Source organism: Myodes glareolus, chromosome 7 (assembly GCF_982192425.1).
Source record: "Myodes glareolus chromosome 7, mMyoGla1.1, whole genome shotgun sequence".
NCBI lineage: Eukaryota > Metazoa > Chordata > Mammalia > Rodentia > Cricetidae > Myodes > Myodes glareolus.
In genome coordinates, this window is record NC_142032.1 from 86,013,347 (window position 1) to 86,034,558 (window position 21,212).

Here is a 21,212-nt window from a genome sequence, read left to right on the forward strand (position 1 = left end):
GAGAGCCACGCCTGGGCTGGTGGTCCTGGGTTCTATAAGAAAGCAGACTGAGCAAGTCATGATGAACAAGCCAGTAAGCAGCATCCCTCCACGGCCTCTGCCTCAGCTCCTGCTTCCAGGGTCCTGTCCTGATTGCATTCTTGTCCTAACTTCCTTTGGTGATGAACAGCAATGTGGAAGTGTAAGCTGAATAAACCCTCTCCTCCCCAGCTTGCTTTTGGTCATGGTGTTCCATCACAGCAATAAAAACCCTGACTAAGACAGTCCCCAAAGCCACCTTGAAGTTGAGACTAGAAGAGAAGCAGGAATTAGCCATAGTCAAGGCAAGAGACAAGCCCACAAAGGTCTGATTAGGTATTTGAGGGTGGTAGGAGATGAGCCAACCTGGATGAAAGCAGAAGATGCGAGCTCTGGGGTCCTGCCAACCCCAGCCTGCTGATGTCCTGGGAGGAAACAGGATGTGATGCTGCAGAGAAAGTCTTCGTGGCCAGGAGGTCTCTGCCATGTTCCTACCAGGCCCATCGTGATGAAGCCTCGGTTTCTCTCTGTCTGCTTGGCCCATCATAAGTGCTCCATGTGGTAGGGTGGGATATCTCAGGCTGTAAACGGTTACCTTGAAAGCATGAGAAGCTGAGTTCAACCCCCTCAGAAACCACGTTTGAACAAACAGGTATAGTAACTGTACTTGTAATCCCAGCACTGGGGAGACAGAGACGGGGGCATCCCTAGGACTCATTGGCCAACCAGCCCAGCCTCACTGGCAAGATCCAGACCAATGAGAGACTGTCTCCAAGGAAGTGGATGGCATTCCTGAGGATGGCACCTGAAAGTGTCCTCTGACCTCCATACAGATGTGACCTATACACACACACACAAATAAACAAATGCTTTATGAATGGTGTTGCTCTATGAATGTGTGGGAAAGAGAGTTGTTATTCTCTGTGTTCGTTTTTCTTGTTTTTTTTTTTTGGGGGGGGTGGTCAGGGTCTCTTTCCTATGTAGCCCCGATTGGCTTGGAACTCACTCTGTAGACCAGACCAGTTTTGAACTCATAGAGATTCATCTGCCTCTGCCTCCTGAGTGTTGTGATTAAAGGCATGTGCTGCAATGCCGCGTCCTTTGTGAGACAGGGTCCTCTGTAACCCTGACACTTCACCTATTCAGCTAGACGGACTGGCAAGCAAGCCCCAAAGACCTGCCTATCTCTACACATGCCCCTCCCCGACCCCCAGCGCTGGGATTATAGGCATGTATCACCAAGCTGAGCTTTTTCTGTGGCTGCTGGAGATCTGAACCCGGGTCCTCATGGTTGTACAGCAAGTACTTGACCCACGGATCCGTCTCTCAGCCCCTATTCACTGTGCTATGATTCTCAGAGTCTGTCAGCTATAGTAGTGATTTGAAGGCAGAGATTTTGTGCCTCTGGGTGGTTACAAAAGAGACTCCAGGTGTCTGCCCATTGGACACCTGAGGAAGAAGACAATGTGCCTCTGATTCATGGCAGGTCAAACACAAAGCTGACCAGTTCCCAGGTGTCCAGGGATTGCTGCTCATTGACCAGTATGCAGATGTCCAGGGACCTCAGCTCACTGACCAGCATGCAGGTGACCAGGGAGCACCGCTCACTGACCAGCACGTAGGCATCCAGGGAGCACTGCTTACTGACCAGTACATAGGTGACCAACGACCACTGCTCACTGCATGGGTCTCCCAACCTAGTGGTTGGAAGGTTCTCAATTGTCTGCCTCTCCCAACAACCGACTTCTGTTTCCAAGAACAACACCCCCAAGAAATTTGAAGAGGAGCCAAGACTTGAAAGAAATTTATCATCTCAAACACCATGACCTTGTTGTTGTTTTCAATGTGTTGCTTTTCACAATTAACAACCGATCCTAACCCCAGCAGTGTGATGGGCAAAAGATATAAAGTCTTGTTTCTAGCTTATCAATAAATACACGCACTTGCCAGATAGCCTGGAATTGCAAATTGAAACAAGGCACCATTTCTTGCTTATAAAATTTGCAAAGATTCCCCAGGAAATGATGGCAATCAGGACTAGCAAGTGAGATAGGTGCCCTCAGCCATGGCAGTGAGAGGGGAAATTGCTTTCAGGAGGCAATTTAGAAATTGTATCAAAGCCATCCAAGTCTGTCCCCAGAAAACCACCAGAAACACCGACAAAGCTTGATGCATGAAACTGTTGTCTCAGTGTTATTACTAGTAGCTTTTTATCTAGAAAGGAAGGGAGAAGGGAGGAGGGAGAGAGGGAGAGAGGGAGGGAGGGAGGAAAGAAAGGAAGGAAGGAACGAACGAAAGAATGAAGGAAGAAAGGAAAGAAGGAAGGGGAGAGAGAGGGGGAGGGAGGAAGGAAGGAGGGAGGGAGGGAGAGAGAGAGGGAGGGAGGGAGGGAAGGAAGGAAGGAGGGAAGAAAGGAAGGTAGGAGGGAGGGAAGGAAGGAGGAAAGAAAGGAACGAACGAACGAAAGAACGAAGAAACGAAGGAAGGAAGTAAAGAAGGAAGGGGAAGAGAGAGAGGGAGGGAGGAAGGGAGGGAGGGAGAAAGGGAGGAAGGAACGAACAAATGAACAAATGAAGGACCGAAGGAACAAACGAAGAAAGGAAAGAAGGAAGATGGAGAGAGGGAGGAAGAAAGGAACAAAGGAATGAAGGCAGGAAGAAATCTAATTATCCAAAAATAAGGCAGTTTTTAAACTCTAGGAGGGCTACAAAGGGGCTATTCGTGAGCTATTTAAAACAATCTTAATAAGGGCTGCAGAAGTGGCTCAGCACTTAAGAGAAAACCCAGGTTCTGACCCAGCACCCACGTGGTGGTTCACAGCCACCTGTAACTACAGCAGCAATGGAGCTAGCGCCCCCACTGGGCTCAGTAGACCCTGTCACAACGTGGTGCCTGCACAGACATAGCATACACACATACATGATGCATAAATAATTAAAATAACTCCTTGTTTGTTTGTTTGTTTGATACAGGGTCTTTTTTATGTAGCCCTGGGGTGCATATGTATTTTTAGACTTCAGATGCAGAACTGTGTTGATCATAATGGATGTGTTTTACTTTTTAAAAATATGCAATAAGTCACAGAGACGACATGAGCACCACCAATCTTCCTCCTACTCTGCTCTCTCTCCCCAGCCCTCTCAGAGGTGCCCCAGATGCCCCTGCTGTGTTCCCTGTTCTGGAGAGAGTTCAAAGGTCATTGCTACAGATTCTTCCCCATCAACAAGACCTGGGCTGAAGCCGACCTGCAAGGCTCTCAGATCACTGTTGGCAGGAAATCTGCCAAACTGGCCTCCATTCATGGGTGAGTGGACTGCCCGGGCCTCTGTGGCCCAGCCAAGCACCCCTTGGGAAAACGACTGGAGTCTGATGTCTCCAACTGGTTTCTGGTTCAGGTCACGGAAGTTCCTGTTTACTCAGCACAAGTTGTCATGGAAGTTATCTGGGTGGGATGGAGGGGAAATAACTCAGCAATGGGAGCAAAGAGCATGCTGGGAGAATCATCTTTATAGTCGCCAGGTTTGTGCCATGCCCTGCAGGGCATCGGCACTCTTGATCTGGTGAAACAGCTGACCTGATAAACATGTGTGGAACGGGAATGGGTGGGTCAGGAAGATGGCCTGCTAGGTAAAAGCACCAGTGATACAAGCCTGACTAGCGTAGTTTGAGCCTCAGGTCCTGGGTGGGGGCGAAAGGGCGGGGCGACAGATACATTTGCATCTGACCCACGTCTGTATCCATCACTCCTTGTGTGAGGTGGTCGGTAGAGACAGAACTTCCTGGAAGTTTGTAGGTTAGTTCCCTTGAGTTATCAACAAAGCAGAAACAAGAGAGATCTTTCCTCAACAGAGTGGAAGGTATGACCTCCTCCTCTGACCTCCACTCCAGGCGAGAAATCTTCCATAGTGGACACCCCCACAAAATGGCGGACTTTTGGAGCATGCTCATGGGAGCCGATAGACTTCCAGTCCAGGACCAGTGCGCTATGACTTCGCTGGTGCACTGAAGATCACCTCTTACACGATGGGAACCATCTGGCCGTGTGAACATCTGTGTGACCTGTGCTGTCTGCTTGCCCTCATACCCTTCCTCTGAGCTCCTGACTTTGGTTGATGGCTTCTTCTGGGCTCGTTGATATCAAGGCAATAGGTGAACCACTCTTTGGGTGAGCAGTTACCTTGACGTTCCTCAGGAAAGTTCCTGAACAGGAAGGGCAGAGCAGAGACCAGAGCCTTCTCCACATATCTTCCTCCTTCTACCAGGGGAAGATGCTTCCCAGATGCTCCCTGAAAGCCGTGCCTTTCAGCTAGGTGTTCAATCTGAGTCTTTTGGTAATGTTAGCTTCAAAGAGAACCGGAGAAGGAAATATGACTTTCTAGACTATAATATTTACAGTAGTGAGGTGAAATCATCTTGTGGGAGTGGCTTTGGGGCAAACAGCCGGTCATGTCCGCTTCACTTCCAGTTTGCTATGAGGATGAAATGAATTCACGGCTGTGTAACATAAAACACAGTCCTAACATAAATGACGTGTAGCCCTGTGTCTGTCTACTCAATCTTTTTTCCCTAGATCCCTCTATCTTTCTATCCATTCATCACCCATCTTTTATCTGTTATCCATTTATCCCTTCCTGCTTCCTTCCCTCCATTCACCCATCTGCCTACCCTTTCATTCTTTCATCTCTATTTCTTCATTGTTTTAGACAATGAGCAAACACCAGGGTCCCTCACTGGTTTCTTTGTTGATGAACTTTTGAAATCAAGGCTAGGACTCCTCCAAAAAGACACTGAGTGAACTAAGGGAGTTCAAGCCTAGAGCTGAATTTTCAAGAGAGAGAGAGAGAGAGAGAGAGAGAGAGAGAGAGAAGTGTTTTTTATTGAAGTGGTAGTAAATGTGCTGAGTCTTTCTCTGAGCTGGCGTGGATGCCCATGAAGGGTTGACCTAGTTAAGAATGATGGAGGAACTAGAGAGATGTCTCGGTTGCTAAGGGCACTCACTTCACAATTGGGAAGACCAGAGTTCAGATCCCAGTATCTACATAACATCCCAGGTGCCCTAGCAAATGTCTATAGCCCCAGTTTCAAGGATAGCCAGACAGAATGATTGTCAAGCCTTGTGGCCTCAAGTCTAGCCAAGAAGTTCGTGGGTAGACTGCCTCAAAGGAATATCATTCAGAGAGTGGTAGAGGAAGATTCTTTGGTTGCTGCACATATACACAGGTGTGCACAACCATACATGCATATGTGCACACCCTCAGGCACACACACACACACACACACACACACACACACAGTTAGTTAGTTAATTAACTGAAATCTTAAGAGAACCAAAGAGGAAAGCGGAGTTACACCCTGTGATCTTTTTACTTGGTCCAGAAACATTAACAAGCTTGCTTTAGACGTCATCCTGAGGAAGGAGCGGTGCTAACTGCTGTTTGGTGCGGGAGACTTGTCTGTATTCTGTCAATCATGTTTTAAATAAATGCTGATTGGCCAGGCAGGAGGTGTAGGCGGGAAAACCAGACAGGAAGTGGAAATGATGCAAGGAGAGCAGGAGAATTCTGGGGAGGAGGAAGCTGATTGCTCCCACTCCTGCCCAGATCACAGAAGCAGCAGGATGTGAGCTGCCCTACTGAAGAAGGTACTGAGCCACATGGCTAACATAGATCACAATAATGGGTTAATCAAGGTGTGAGAGTTAGCCAGTAAGAAGCCTGACCTAATAGGCCAATCAGCCTTATAACTTACAGAGATCTGTGTGTGATTTTTCTCTGGGACTAAACAGCTGGGGGGTCGGACAGGGCAAGAAAACCCCAATAAACAAGCAGGCCCCTTCATGTTACAGCTGCTGTGCTTCCTACATTCACAGCTGGAAGGAGAATGTCTTTGTGATGACCTGGTGAACAGTTGTGTTCCTGACATCCCAGCTGACTTCTGGATGGACCTTCATTACCACAGGCAGGTGAGGCGAGGAAGCCACAGATATCAGATCCCATGGAAAAACTCCCATCAAGGCTCCCCTTACATTTAATAGTGGTGGTCACAGTTATGCACCCAGCACATAGACACCAACCTGTCCCAGTTAGTCCTGGAAGTGAGTGTGACACTGACCTACCTCAGTTAGCCCTGAAAGTGGGTGTGACATTGATCTACCCGTTAGCCGAAGTGGAAGTGGGTGTGACCAGAACATGTAGAATGGCCAGAGAAGGCCTTTGTTTTGACTTGGATTTTCCAAAACAAAATTGTGGTTAGATATACAAGGGTCTTCTTTTCCTCCTTCAGCATCACTGGACCCAGGGCTCAGCACACAGTAGATCACTGGGCTGCAATTCCCAGCCCACTCTACTGCTTTTTTGGAGATGAAGTACCTTTTGGTTGCCTGGGCTCATTCTTTACTGTGAAAGGCCCTGAGCTCAGGCTTCCTGTCTCAGCCCTAGGTTCAATCCTGAGAACCTCAAACAAACAAACTAACAAAAAATATAGAAAGACCATGTAGTACAGACTTGGGATACAGTGACAGAGCACACAAGAGGCTCTGGCACCATAAAACTAATGACCAAATGAACCTGTGGTACAGTGACTATTGCCACTTAAAGCAGCAGTGTTAAGACTAGACTCGCCGCCATGCCAGTTCCTTACCTCTGCCCCAGGTCCTCCTGTTAGAAAGAATTTCTAAAGGGGAAGGGGTGTGGGAATCATGTGGAAATTTCTGCTGAAGTGACCACTGTGCACCAGCTAGAGTGTACAACTAATACTCTTGCTCAGTTTTAACTGTATTTTTTAGAGTATTTCCCAGATACTTGGGAGATATTTTTTTTAATTAAAATCATCTTAACCAACAAAAATAAATAAATAAAATTAGGTTAGATCTACATTAAATCATAATTTAAAGAATATGTATTATAGGCTGGGTGGTAGTGGCATGCACCTTTAGTTCCAGTCCTTGGAAGGCAGAGGCAGACACATCTCTATGGCCTCATAGAGGCAGATCTCTGTAAGATCAATCTAGTCTACAGAGTGGGTTCCAGGACAGCCAAAGGTACATAAAGAACTCCTGTCTCAGGAGAATAAAGGAAGGAAGGAAGGAAGGAAGGAAGGAAGGAAGGGAGGGAGGGAGGGAGGGAGGGAGTAAGGAAGGAAGGAACGAAGGGAAGGAGGGAGGGAGGGAGGGAGGGAGGGAGGGAGGGAGGGAGAGAGGAAGGAAAGAAGGAAGGAAGGAAGGAAGGAAGGAAGGAAGGAAAATAAAAGAAGATAAAAGAAAAATAAGAAAAGGGGGAAAGAATGTGTATTGTAAGACTTGATAGCCCTAACAAATGAGACAGAGAAAGGGTTTTTTTTTTTCTTCTTTTCTTTTTGGGGCCAGGCACTGTGCACCAGGCTCCGTGTTGCCATTCACATACTTTGAAAGTCACTCAAGCCTCAAACCTCTCTGGGATATTCACTCTGCTGTATTGGTGGGAAACCGAGGCTCAGAAAGGTTCAGTAATGTGCCCAGGTCACAGAGCAAGGAAGGTGGAGAGAGAGGAAACCTTGAGCTCCACTTATCCTCTCTCTGCTATCCCACTGTGTAGAAGGACTCCGGAAACATCCATGCTTCAAGAGGTACTGTTCTAAATACCAGAATAAATGACAAAAAGGAGGCATGGCTCCTGCTCCTGTCCCTGCCAGTGTTGTTCCTCCCACAGCTGGTCTGCACACTCATGACAGCACCAATCAGACTGCCAGCAGGACTTCTCTTGCAATTGAACAGCGTAGTTCCAGACCACGAGAGAAAAACATAGGCATCTGAATAAAAGGACGTGGGGAAGAGTAAGTCTCAGCAGCTGAGAAAGGACAGTGCTTCGGCTGGGTACCAGAGTCAGGTCCACCTGAGTTTGAGTGCCAACACTAATGGATCTGAGCCAACTCATCCATGTGCCAGTTTTCTGAAGATGCTGTTGCCTGCAGTGCAGGGCAGTGAGGACAAAGGGAGTCAAGTTCACATGATAAGGACCAAAGGCATCTGGGAAGAGCAGTGCTGCTAGCCATAGCATGTAGATGGATGTTTCTTTCCCATCCACCAGTTCCCAAATAACTGACATGGAGACTTAATAGTAATTACAAATTCTCAGCCAATAGCTCAGGCTTGTTACTAGCTAACTCTTATATTTAAATTAACCCATATTTCTTATCTATGTTTTACCACATGGCTTGGTACCCTTTTTCAGTGCAGCATGCCCATTTTGCTTCTCTCTGCATCTGCTTGGGACTCCAGACTCCACTCTTCTCCTTCCCAGGATCCTCTGTTTGGCTCTCCCGCCTAACTTTATCCTGTTCGGCTATTGGCCAGTCAGCTTCTTTATTTAACCAATCACGGTGACATATATTCACACAGTAATTAAGAATACTCCACAACAGTGCACATTACAAGAACGGGCTTTGATGCGAGGTGGCAGTCATGAAGTACCATAACTCATTGGAGCTGACCCAATATTTAGTCTTCCTCTCTACCTTCTTGCTGTGAATGGACCCCAGGAAGAACAGAATGGATGGATGGTTCTTCTTGTGACTACAGTTACTGGGACAGGAGCCAGCCTGGTGATGGCATCCATACAGACCCAGAAGAAGACTGTGTGCAGATGTGGTACCCACCCAGTAGCGGTGGGTACTCTGGGACCTGGACTCTCAGAGAGCTGCTGGAGAAACACAATGGGGGATGGGGAATCACTGCATTCCCCTGAAGGATGGGGGATACGGTGAAGAATGGGGTCACAATGAGGCGTGCGGAGGCATCAGGGAGCATGGGGCATAGAGAGGCACCAGGGGATTGGAGTGGTGAAATGAGGATGGAGAGGCTGTCCTTTCAGCACCTTGGAGAGCAGCTAGCATCCCTAGGGAATGAGGAGTGTTTGAAGTGATCTGTAATGGTTCTCTGACATCCGGGCTCTAAATGGATGAAAGGGCGTTAGAGAATTAGAGTGGGTAGCAGAGATTTCATTAAGTTCTTTGATGTGCACAGTGCAGCCTATATTCCTTTTTAAGAAAAATTTTCTGCACTGAAAATTAGTCTCCTGGATCAGCTCACGGGGGCACCAAAGTGCCTCAAGACCAGGTTGGTACTTGTGAACGATAGAACACAGTTGTGTCTGGAGAATCAGGGAGGCGTGAGCACTGGAGAGCACACACCTGGGTTTGAATTCCAGCCCCATTACTTAATGTAGCTATGTTCTTGCAGGGAGTAATTCACTCTCTCTCGGGGTCTGTTTCCTCTCCTGGGAAATGGGCATACTACTCACCCCTATGTGAAAGGCTGCAGAGATAGTTGAAGGACAGTTGGCAGAGTCCAGAGATAGGAGCATGGGCTCCTCAGGGAATCAGCCATTGTCTGACTGTGTGTTCTCTGCTCTATCAACTATGGACCCCAAGGTGAATCCAGACCCCAGGAAGCTGAGCAACTTTTTCAAGGTCAAAGCAGGCAAAAAATGAAGCTAGGTTTGAAACGTACTGAATCCCAGATCCAAGCATCTTGCTGCTCTTCTCTGTTCCTTCTCTTCCTCCCAAGGAATGGTGGAAGAGGAAAGTGACTTATCCTGGAAGCCATCTTGCAGTCCAGCAAGCAGAGCTTAGGCAGTCTCTAGGTGAAGTTTACCCTCCCCAGACCAGGGGCAAACCAACCCAACTTTAAGGGAGATGAAGATCAGAGAGCTGTCTCTGAAAGCATCATCAAGTGAGGCTAGCTGGAGAGGACTTTTACTCCAGAGCAGTGACGTGGTGACTTTTACTGCAGTAGCTGGATTTGCTTCTTCTGTTCACAGCACTGAGGTCCTGGAATGATAGTGCCTGCCACAGGAGGTTCCCCTTTGTCTGCAAGATCCCATCTCTGAGCATTCACTAATGTATTCCTGTTCCCCAGTATGGACTCAGCACCAAGGTGTCTTGCAGTGGTTTCTAGAACAGAGCTCACGCTAAGTAAATGTAAACGCACATAAAAGGGAAGTCCTCCAGGCAGAGATTCTCAACAAGCTGGCCTTAGTTATTCAGTGGCCAAGAGACAGCAGACCAGCTCACACAGGTTCCAGTATTCTGGATTGAATTGAATGTCGCCATCCTGGTCAGGTTTTCGGTTCATGCTTGAAGGGATCACTTTGACACAGGTTGACTGGTTAGCCCTGATGTGATATGCATCACTGAGGCAGAATGGAGTGGAAGCTGAGACCCTCTGAGGGACTCTGTTTAATGAAGATAAACTGTTGGCCAGAGGATGTGAGCTTTGGTTCTGTTTAGAAGAGTGGGCTTGGTTGTAAAGTGTCCATAGAAGCAGAAAAATTGGATTCAGCTCTAAATGGCACGCCTTAATACACGACCTCTCTCTTGTGAGAACCTTGGTCTGTTCAGTGGGTGGAAAAGAAATATAAACATCTAAGGAATGTGAACTTCAAAGGGCCTGATGTGTCGGAGGACTTTAGTGTGTGGGAGCTTCTGTTACTAATATTATTAATGCCAGGAATGGGGTTTTAGTCCCATATTTCCTTGCCAGAAAAGTGGGCTGCATCCAACACACAAAAGGAGATTCAAAGAGGCAATGTCTTGTTCCAGAGATCAGCAAACTTTTTCCATAAAGGGTCATACAGCAGATATTTCAGGGTCATGCACTGTCTGTTGCTGTGAAACTCTGTCATGTTTGACCGAAGCTGCTGTGGGTAAGGGACCGTGTCTGAAAAGCTAAACTTCGTAGAATGGTCCTGCTGATGTTCTGTTGCTGTGGTAAACACCAGAAACAAAAGCAACTTAGGGAGGGTTTATTTTATCTTGCACTTTACAACCCATCCTTGAGGGAATCAGGGCAGGAGCCTGAAGCAGAAACCATGGAGAAACGCTGCTTATGGGCTTGCTCCCCTGGCTTGCACAGCTAGATTCCTTATACAACCCAGGCTCACCAGCCTAGAGATGGCACCTATTGCAGTGGGCTAGGCCCTCCTACATAAACTGTTAATCAGGAAAATGCCTGTGCCGGGTGGTGGTAGTGCACACCTTTAATCCCAGCACTTGGGCGGCAGAAGCAGGTGGGTCTCTGTAAATTCAAAGCCAGACTGGTCTACAGAGGGCATTCTAGGACAGCTGAGGCTACACACACACACACACAAAAAAAAAACCTTGTCCAAAGAAATACGTATGTGTGTGTGTGTGGGGGGGGTGATGCCCCACAGACATGGCCACGGGCCTCTCCGATCAAGGTAATTCTTCAGTTGAGTTTCCCTCTTCCTAAGTATCTCTAGGTTTGTGTCAAATTGACAGCTAGAGGTAACCATGACAACGTGTCATGAAATATTGTTCTTTGGACCCCTTTTTCCAATTATATAAATTTTATTTTTAACTCTCATATTGCACAAAAGCAAGCTTTGAACCAAACTGGGCCACAGCACGCTGCCCTCTGATCACATGGTTTCACTGGGCAGACCACAGTGTGCTGCCCCCTCCCACATGGTTTCACTGGGTGGATGGGAGAGAAGACACAGGCAGCAAGGATTGTATGAGAATGTGGTTCGGGACTCCAGGGTTCCAAGCAGAGTTCTGCACCTCGCTCAGGATGTCTCTCAATTCCTTTTTTCTGTTACTGTGGTAAAATTCCCTGACAAAGGCAGCAACCTAGGGACAGAAAGGTGTGTTCTGCCTCACAGCTCAAGAATGTAATCCTTCATGGAATCAGGAGCTTGACGGCAGCTCACGTAACATCCATAAGCAGGAAACAACTGAATGTTCAACGAGACTCCTTTTTATGTAACCCAGGCCCCAAACCCAGATAACCGTACAGTCCTCCTTTGGGGCGAGTCTTTGAACTAACCTAGTCTAAGCAAGCCCTCACAGCTGTGCCTGGAGGCTAACCTCATCTAGATAATCCCTCACAGGTGTGCCTGGAGGCTAACCTAGTCTAAGCAAGCCCTCACAGCTGTGCCTGGAGGCTAACCTAGTCTAAGCAAGCCCTCACAGGTGTGTCTGGAGGCTAACCTAGTCTAAGCAAGCCCTCACAGGTGTGTCTGGATACTAGTCTAGATAATCCCTCACAGTGATGTCTAAAGGGTTGCTGCTAGCTGATTCTGAATCATGACAAGTTGATAGTCAACATTAACCATCACACAGTGGGGCTACAAGTATCCCTGAACCCCTCTATATATGTTTACTCACTGGTCCAGTATCATGTGCTGCCCTGTCTCAGGACAGTTGCAAGTATAAGATGGTGATGGATGTCATACTGTCCACTGCTGACACAACAAAAAGGTTGTTGTGTGTCTGTTGTCAAACATATCAAGCACTTCCAAGGGGCCCACACAGTGCTTAGGACTTGACAGCAAACGTATCACTGAACCCACTTAAGTTGGATGCTCAGATTCTCAGGTGAGAAGACTGAGAATTAATAGGATCACATTAGCTAGCTTGTAGGCTGAGCCAGGAAGCCAGTACTGATGTTGGCAGTTACCCGAGATGAAAGCCCATATGTGGACTTCACAGTCAGGCTTGGGTGGGAATAAATGCATTTCTGAAAGGAGCTATGGGAAAGAGTCGTCTAAAGGGTGTGTTTTTCGAGGGATGAGCAGGGTCAGGGGATAGATGGAGGTTAACAAATGTTCTCAGAAACACAGCGAGGCTGCAGTGGGCAAGAACAGAGATGGTGCCGTAGAAGGTTAAAGCTGTCTTCCCAAAATGGCTACTGTCAAACCCTAAGAAGGAGTGGGGGCTGGAGGTACCCAGCATCTCCATCCTTTTCACCAATTTCCTCTCTGGTCCAATGCGGGAGGGATCCAATTAGAAGTCAGATGACAAGGAAGCTTACCTACCACGCTGACCATGCTATAGTCTTGTAAGCTGCAGAGGAGCCTGGGGGAGTCCACATTTTGGGGGACACCAAATAGATGACCTTGTCCCGTGCATCAGGATCCTGACCTTGGCACAACCAGCTAGCTATCTTTGAAGTTCTGTCCCAGTGATTCCTGGCAAGGTCTGTCCGTGGGGTCACAGCCCGTGGGAATTTCTCTGCCTGTAGCCAGAGAGTCTCTGTGGCTTCCATCCCATGCTGCCTCAAGCTCATCCTAGCTGTTGGCTCTCTCCGTAGGATCAAAGCCTTTTGTGCACAGATGTTCAGTTCAGTGCGGTTCGCAGCTGCTGCCTGCTCCTATTATGCTGATAGAGCAGGACAGAAACCGCACTCACTGTAATGATTGACATCTCTCTCGGGTCCACAAGCTAACTAAATACCAGATATAAAGCTAGGCATCTCTGCCGTTGTTTGCACCTGTCTCCCTCACACTGGGCGACCTGCTTACTTCTGCATGCAGGCACATTAGCCACTCAAGGACTTTCTGTCTACCTGTGGCACCTGATTCATCCCATCCCCCTCTGAAGCTGAAGACAAAGGGGAGAGTGGCAAGTATCATGCAGTCCACTTGTTATTTTTTATATATTGTGTGTGTGGTGTGTGTACTTGTCAATGTGAGTTTGTGCACGTGGAGGGACAGAGGTCAATGTCAGGGTCTTTCCTTCATCAAGTTCAACCTTTACTTTTTGAAACAGGGTCTCTAGCTAAGTCTGAAGCCCATCAATTCAACTAAGCTGGCTGGCCAATGAGCTTCAAATATGCTTTCCTTCACCCACCCACCTAACCCCCCTCAGCCCTCAGCACCAGGGTTACAGGTCTGCCACCACATATGGCTTTTCACACGGGTTCTGGAGATCTGAAGTTCGTTCCTTGTGTCTGGATTGGCGGTTACCGACTGAGCCATTCCCCAGCCCACTTAGTATCAGCTTTTCACAGCATTGTATTCCAAGACCCCCAAAGACATGTAGAAGTCTCCAGTCCTTGGTCTTGCACACCACTGATGGCAGAGCCTCTCAGATCGCCCCAATCCACTAAAACAAGGGTAATTGTCTACAAAGGCAAGGCTGCGCTCTGGAGCAGAGGTAATCTTCCATGGTCACCAGATTGCTCTTCTCAAGCAATAAGATCTTTTTGGACCATCCTGCAGAACCAGAACTGGGCAAGAGCATACAGACCACATCTTGACCAGGGTGACATAATTATGCCTAACTCTTGTCCCCTGGTGCAATTCTCCTTCTGTTTAAACCTAAAGCATCAGTGTCCTGAACAAGGACTTGGAGGATCACTGGACCCCTCTCTCTAATCCTCTTTCCTTGTGAAAATTAATTAAATCTCTCCTGTCTCTGCTTCTCACTATCACTCACCTCTTTGACTGGCACCTTAGGATGAGTGGCCAAGCTTAGTCCCTGGAACTCCCAAAGCTGGTGCGTTTGCCCTAAAACTCTGGTTCTTCTAGAGCACAGAGCATTCCCTCCGCCTGGTACATCCCTTCCCCAGTGCCTGTCAAAGTCTTTTCTTTAATTTTACTATCATGTGTGTGAGAGGGGGTGGGGCAGGGAGTATGCATGTCAGAGAGCAACTCTGTGGGGTCAGCTCTCTCCTTCCACCTTTATGTGGGCTCCAGGGATCAGACTCAGGTGGCCAGGTTTCTGTAGCAAGCATATTACCTGCTGAACCATCTTGCCAGGGTCCCTACCCAAGTTTTAACAACTGGAACACTAGCTTGTCCCAGGGACCATCTGTGTTTCACTTCTGCTGTGGCAAGATAGACATCTGGGAAGCCTGTGTCCAGCCTTCATGTTCAGCTTGTTGCCCGCTTCTGCAGCTTGTTCCTGAGGTCACAAGTAAAAGCAGGCTTCTGTGGGGTAGCTGTGGAGAGATTTTTGGAGCTCAGATTGCTTATCAGGAATTAATGCCTATGAAAGGAAAGCAGGGAAAGGCTAGACATTTGATGGTCCCTGAAATACTCTCCGCCAACCTTGGAGTGAGATGTGGGGTAATGCTGACCGCCAGAGGAGGCATACTTCTCACCTGTACTCTATGTCTTCAAAGTAGGCTTACCTGGACAGGAGGATTCTTCAGGGAAGGCGGCAGTGGATGAGCCTGAGGTCGTTGACAACTGGAGATGAACCTCCTGAAGTAGGACCCATGTGGTGCCTCTCCAAGACAACACAGAGGATCAGCTGTGAGTGCAGACCCCCACCTGCCACTGACTGTGACCGAATGGGAGTGACCTCACTTCCCTGTCCCATTTCTTGGTAAAATAGAGATGCAGGCCCTTCTAGCTTTGACTCTGACTTTAGGAAATGAAGAGCTCAAAACAGCAGATTTTTTGGGTTTTTTTTTTTTGAGACAAGGTTTCACTGTGTAGCCCTGGCTGTCCTGGAACTCACTCACTCTATAGTCCAGGCTGGCCTTGAACTCACAGAGATCTGCCTGCCTTTGCCTCCTGTGCTGGAATCAAAGGCGTGTGTCACCATACCCTACACAGCAGATTTAAAAAACAAACTTCTTGTAACCATGACCATCTCTGTTCTTCCATTTAGGGTGGAAATTATCCAAACTGTCCCCTTTGTCCCTTCTTGGTGCCTCTGGGTTGTACATGTCCAACTGGAGTGTTTGTCACCTGTAACATCTGCATGTCGCTGTGTGGTCTGTGGACAGCCCACGGGACAGCCTCTTCTTGCAGGACCTTTCCTAGATCATTATTGTAAAGATACTGCACTGAGGAAAGCCAGACAATGACACCTGAGAATAGTCCTTAGGAGCAACAGACAGACAGACAGACAGATAGATAGACAGAGGTAGTTGAGAGAAGGGTGGAACAGAGATAGAGAACTGAGGCTAGGTGAGTAAAAATAAATAATGAACAGCTAGGTACAGTAGAGATCCTGTGATGGATGGATGGTGGATGGATGGATGGATGATGGATGGATGGGTAGATGGATGGATGGAGATAGATAGATAGATAGATAGATAGATAGATAGATAGATAGATAGACAGACAGACAGACAGATGGATAGAAGATAGAGTCGTGTGTTTCTTGCAATATATATGTATGTATATGTGGATAGATAGATAGATAGATAGATAGATAGATAGATAGATAGATAGACAGAGACAGATAGACAGACAGAATATATTGTGGTGACTTAAAAGAAAATGGCCTCCAGAGGGAGTAGCACTACTAGGAGGTGTGGCTTTGTTGGAGTAGGTGTGGTCCTGTTGGAGGAAGTGTGTCACTGAGGAGGCAGGCTTTGAGGTCTCATATATGCTCAAGCCGTGTCCAGTGAGACAGACCACTTCCTGTTGCCTTATAGTCAAGATGTAAGATTCTCACCTACTTCTCTAGCACCATGTCAACCTGCATGTGACCATATCACACCATGATGGTAATGGACTATAAACCTCTGAAAACATAAGCCACCCCAATGAAATGTCTTTCCTTTATGAGAGTTGCTATGGTCACGGTGTCTCTTCACAGTAATAGAAACCCTATCTAAGACAATAGATAGATTGCATATGCTGGATAGATGATAATTGATGATAGATAAATGTATAGAAAATATATGTGTCCTACTTACATTTCTGTTGCTCTGACAGACACCATGGCCAAAAACAACCTATGGAGGAGAGAGTTTATTTCATCTTACACTTTATAGTTCATCAGTGAGGGAAGCCAAGGAAGGAACTCAAGGTAGGAACTTGGAGGCAGGAACTGAAGCAGAGACCATGGAGAAATATTGTTTTCCAGCTTGCTCTCTAAGATCACATTCAGCTAAGTTTCTTTTACCTCCCAGGACCACCTACTCCATGGTAGCACTGCTCACAGTGGGCTTGGTCCTCCCACATCTATCATTAATCAAGAAAATGTTCCACTGACATGACTATGGGCCAATCTGATGGAGACATTTCCTCAGTAGGGGTCCCCTCTTTTCAGATGACTTGTGTCAAGTTGACAAAAAACTAACTAGCACAATTATAGAGATGAGAGGTAGGTAGGTAGATAGATGATTGATACATAGATAATAGGTTGACAGATTATAGATTAGATAGATAGAGATAATAAGTTGACAGATGATAAATAGATAGATAGATTGATTGAGATAAATAGATAGATAGATAGATAATAGGTTGACAGATGATAGATAATAGGTTGACAAATGATAGATAGATAGATAGATAGATAGATAGATAGATAGATAGATAGATAGATAATAGGTTGACAGATGATAGATAATAGGTTGACAAATGATAGATAGATAGATAGATAGATAGATAGATAGATAGATAGATAGATAGATAGATAGATAGATGATTTTAGATTGAATGATAGATGGTGAGTGGATGAATAGATAAGTAATGGGTGGATAAGTAGATAGATGTTAGTCAGCTGGAGAGATGAGGATGGATATCTAGATATCATCTATCTCTTCTTATAGAAGACAGATAGATGGGCAGGCTGATGTTCATGACAATGAATATGCATCTTACCTTTGTAAAGGATGCGCTGGACCCCATGGTATGGCTGCATCACAATACCTAGTTGATCTTGTATTGCTGGTCGCTTGGTTGCACCTAATTATTTACATCATATTAAACACAGGAAGATTTTAAGTGTAATCACATGTTGTGATTTGAAAGAGAAATGTCATACACACTCTCTGGAGAAAGTACATTACTGTGGTTGAGATCTGAGGGTTCATAGCTGCGGTGGTTTGAATGAGAATGGCCCCCATAGGTTCATGTATTTGAACACTTGGTCCCCAACTGGTGACACTATTTGGGGAGGTCATCGAATCTTTAGGAGGTAGAGTCTTGTTGAAGGAAATACATTACTGTGGTTGGGATTTGAGGGTTCATATCTGCGGTGGTTTGAATGAGAATGGCCCCCATAGGCTCATATATTTGAATGCTTGGTCATTAGGGATTGGCACTACTTGAGAAGGATTAGGAGGTGTGGCCTTGTTGGAGTACATATGCCCTTGTTAGAGGAAGTATGTCACTGGGGGTGGGTTTTAGGGTTTCAAAAGTCCAAGCCTGTCCCAGTGTCTCTTTATTCCTGCTGTCTACAAATTCAGATGTAGAACTCTCAGCTATTTGTCCAGCACCATGTCTGCCCATGTGCTGCCATGATTCCTGCCATGATAATAATGGACTGACCCTCTGAAACTGTAAGCCAGCCTCAATTAAATGTTTTCCTTTATAAGAGTTGCCATAGTCAAGACGAACCTGATGAAGATTATTTACCTATCCGCCAGGAGGTAGGAAATAGTCAAGAGTCCCAGGTAACCTTGGGTGCATGGGGGGGGTGGGAGGGTTGATGGAAGGGGAGAGGGTTAGAGAGAAGGGAGTAGGGGAGGAATGGAGAAAGCTTGGTTGACCGGGATGGGGGGAAGGGAGGAAGGATGAATGTGGGATCAGGGAAGAATATATTTCAACTAAGGGAGTCATATTAGAGTTTACAGGAAACTTGATTATATATGGGATCCCAGGTCCAAGGAGAGATCCCCAGATTGTTCTCTGGACAGAGGAGGGGGTGCCTGAACCGGCCTTGGCCCGTGACCATACTGATGAATATTTTGCTTATCACCATAGATCCCTCATCTGGCGTTGGATGACGATACAGATGGAGGCCCGCGTTGGAGCACCGAACTGAGCCCCCCAAGATCCAAACGAGGAGCAAAAGGAGGAAGAAAATGACGAAGGACTGCGAGGGATACTATCACCCACTGATACAAGGGGTCGGATCTAATGAGAGTTTACCAAGGCCAGATGGACCGTGGCTGAACGAGCATGTGATCCAACCAGATTCTCTGAATGTGGCCGGATTTTCTGAATGTGGCTGGCCTGCAGTCTTTCCGAGAAGCCATTGACAATGACACTGGGACTGGTTTCCTCTGCATATACTGGATTTTTGGGATCCAGTCTGTTTGGATGCTCACCTTCCTGGACCTGGAGTGAGGGGGGAGGAACTTGGACTTCCCACAGGGCAGGAGACCCTGACTTCCCTAGGGGACAAAGAGGGAGGAGGAGAGGGAGGGGGGAGTGGGAGGGCGTTGGGAGGAGGGGCGTAAATGGAAACTTTTTATAATTTAATAAAATTACAAAAAAAAAAAAGAGTTGCCATAGTCATGGTGTCTCTTCACATCAATAGGACGGTGACTAAGACAATAGCCTTGTCCCATAGCTAGTTCAACTGCTTCACATGCGCATTCTTCACATTGAGATCTGATCTCTTAGCTTCCTGCTCCAGCTACCTGCTGCAGTGTTTCCTTGGCATTAATGCCTCTCCCTCTGGAACTGGAAGCCAAAATATACTCTCCCTTCCATAAGTTGCTTTTGGTCATGGTATTTTACCACAGCAACATGAAAATAACTAAGACACATGTTGACAAAGCTGTTTTTTTTTAAAATGCAGTAACTCTACAGAAGTAGAAAAGTATATGTGTGCACATGTATGGATGCATGTGCACACGTGGGGTGCTCAGGCGGACTTGACCTGGAGGACACGGGTTTCCCGGTTGATGGCTGTGGAGTGCTAGAGCCTTGCTGAGCTGCCTGAGTTCAGAACAGCCAAGCACATTCCTATCCTCTCTGTCTCTAGCGCCTGGATATGCACATGGTCTGGACAGCGACATCTGTTCAGCTCCTGGTGGGGTTCCCCTGGTCAGGTCACAACATGCAGATGCCATTATGGTAGAAGCATGTTAAGAGTATGAGATTATATGATGAGACAGGAAACCAGAAAGGCTCAAGGGCCAGTCTCAACCTCAAATGCATATGTGAGTATGGTATGCATAAGCACGAATGACTCTCAGGGGCCAGAGGAGGCCTTTGGTGCCCTCCTCTATCCCTCTCTACCTTATTTCCTTGAGGCAGGTTCTGTCACTGAACCTGAAGCTAGAATGGTGACCAGCAAACCCCAGTGGTCATTCTGTCCCTGCTTCCAAAGCTTAAGGGCTACAAGCACACAAGTAGCAACTTCTGGAATTTCACATGTGTGCTAGAGATTTGAGCGCAGGCCCTCATGACTGCACAGCAAGCCCTCTTTCTGCTGAGCCATCCCCCCAGCTCCCTTTAATAATGACCCTTTGCCCTAGGAACTAAGTCAACTCACAAGATCAGCATGAGTTTTTTCTAGTTCCATGTCCTCAATGGCCTGACCTGACAAGGCCTCACCTCTTGAAGGTTCCATCGCCTCCCAATATTTTCATATTGGAGTCCAAACTTTGAACACATGAACCTCTGAGGGATAAAAGACACTTCCAAAGCATCAAATATGAGCCTCTTCCATCATCTATGGCATCAGAAGAGGGAACATAAAAAAGACAAGAACCAGTAATCTAAACTAAATTTCTCGGGGCCAGCAAGACGGTTCAGTGGGTAAAGGTACTTGAAATTAACCCTGCCAACCCTAGTTCTATTTCCAGAACCTACATGATTCAAGTTGCCCCTGACCTTTACACATGCCTGTGGCACATGGATACAAGTTCTCACACACATACTCATACACTTTAAATAATATTTAATTTTATAACAAACTGCCGGTCATGTAAATGTAGCACATTCATTCAGAGGCGTTCTAAGCAGTCGGTAGGTACAATTTCAAACTGTATCTGTGACCTTTGATTGGAAGGCAAAGCAAGCTATAATTTTTTAAATAAGGCTGAGCCTCTTTTTTTCTTCCATAGACTCTTGGCCATCCCCCTGAGCTAGTAGGAGAAGGAGCGCCAGGTTTCCCACTTGCTCCTAAGTTAGGAAAAGCCCACCTCCCACAGCCTAAGGACCATTTAATTAACACCTGTCCCACCGTGGCACCCAGCAACCCCCAGGCAGGAACCTATACTTTGCCCTCCACCCACTGGAGTCACCACTATTCTCTTTACAATAGAAAGAACCCACCAGCAACACGGGCCTGTCAAATCCAAGGATGCTGGGACGCATTGGCCTGCACTAATGATACTGTAGATCCATAGGGGCAAGTCCACAGCTGCCAGAAGAGGGTGGAAGAGGCCCTGCAGGAGCCCGCAAAGCCTCTGCATGCTCCGCTCTCTTCCACGGAGCTGTTGACAGCTTGATGTCCCTGGCACCTCCTTGATGAGCCCCTTGGTGCATCACCCACTCCCGGTGTCATTAACTCATTACCTTTCACCCGTGCAAGCCGGCCCATCACCAGCTCCAGTGCTGGGCCGGGTACTTGTCCTTGCTGGCATCTCCTGAAGAGGGTGTTTACAGAAGGGAACTCATAGTGCTGATAGGATGGTAGTGGAATCGCAAGCCTCTGAGTTCCTCTTACGGACAAACCTGCCTTTATTTATGAAAATATCTATGTGTCCACTT

General features: G+C 47.0%; 1 protein-coding gene across 1 annotated transcript; it reads left to right on the top strand.

Annotated features, from left to right (window-relative positions):
• The first annotated feature begins 1,097 nt into the window (after positions 1–1,097).
• Clec19a (C-type lectin domain containing 19A) lies at positions 1,098–9,892 on the top strand. Its single transcript, XM_085692606.2, is given in 8 exon segments — positions 1,098–1,121; positions 1,505–1,676; positions 3,115–3,322; positions 5,888–5,907; positions 5,910–5,980; positions 7,527–7,530; positions 8,533–8,658; positions 9,813–9,892. Coding segments are annotated over 8 exon segments (705 nt in total).
• Positions 9,893–21,212: the final 11,320 nt, after the last annotated feature.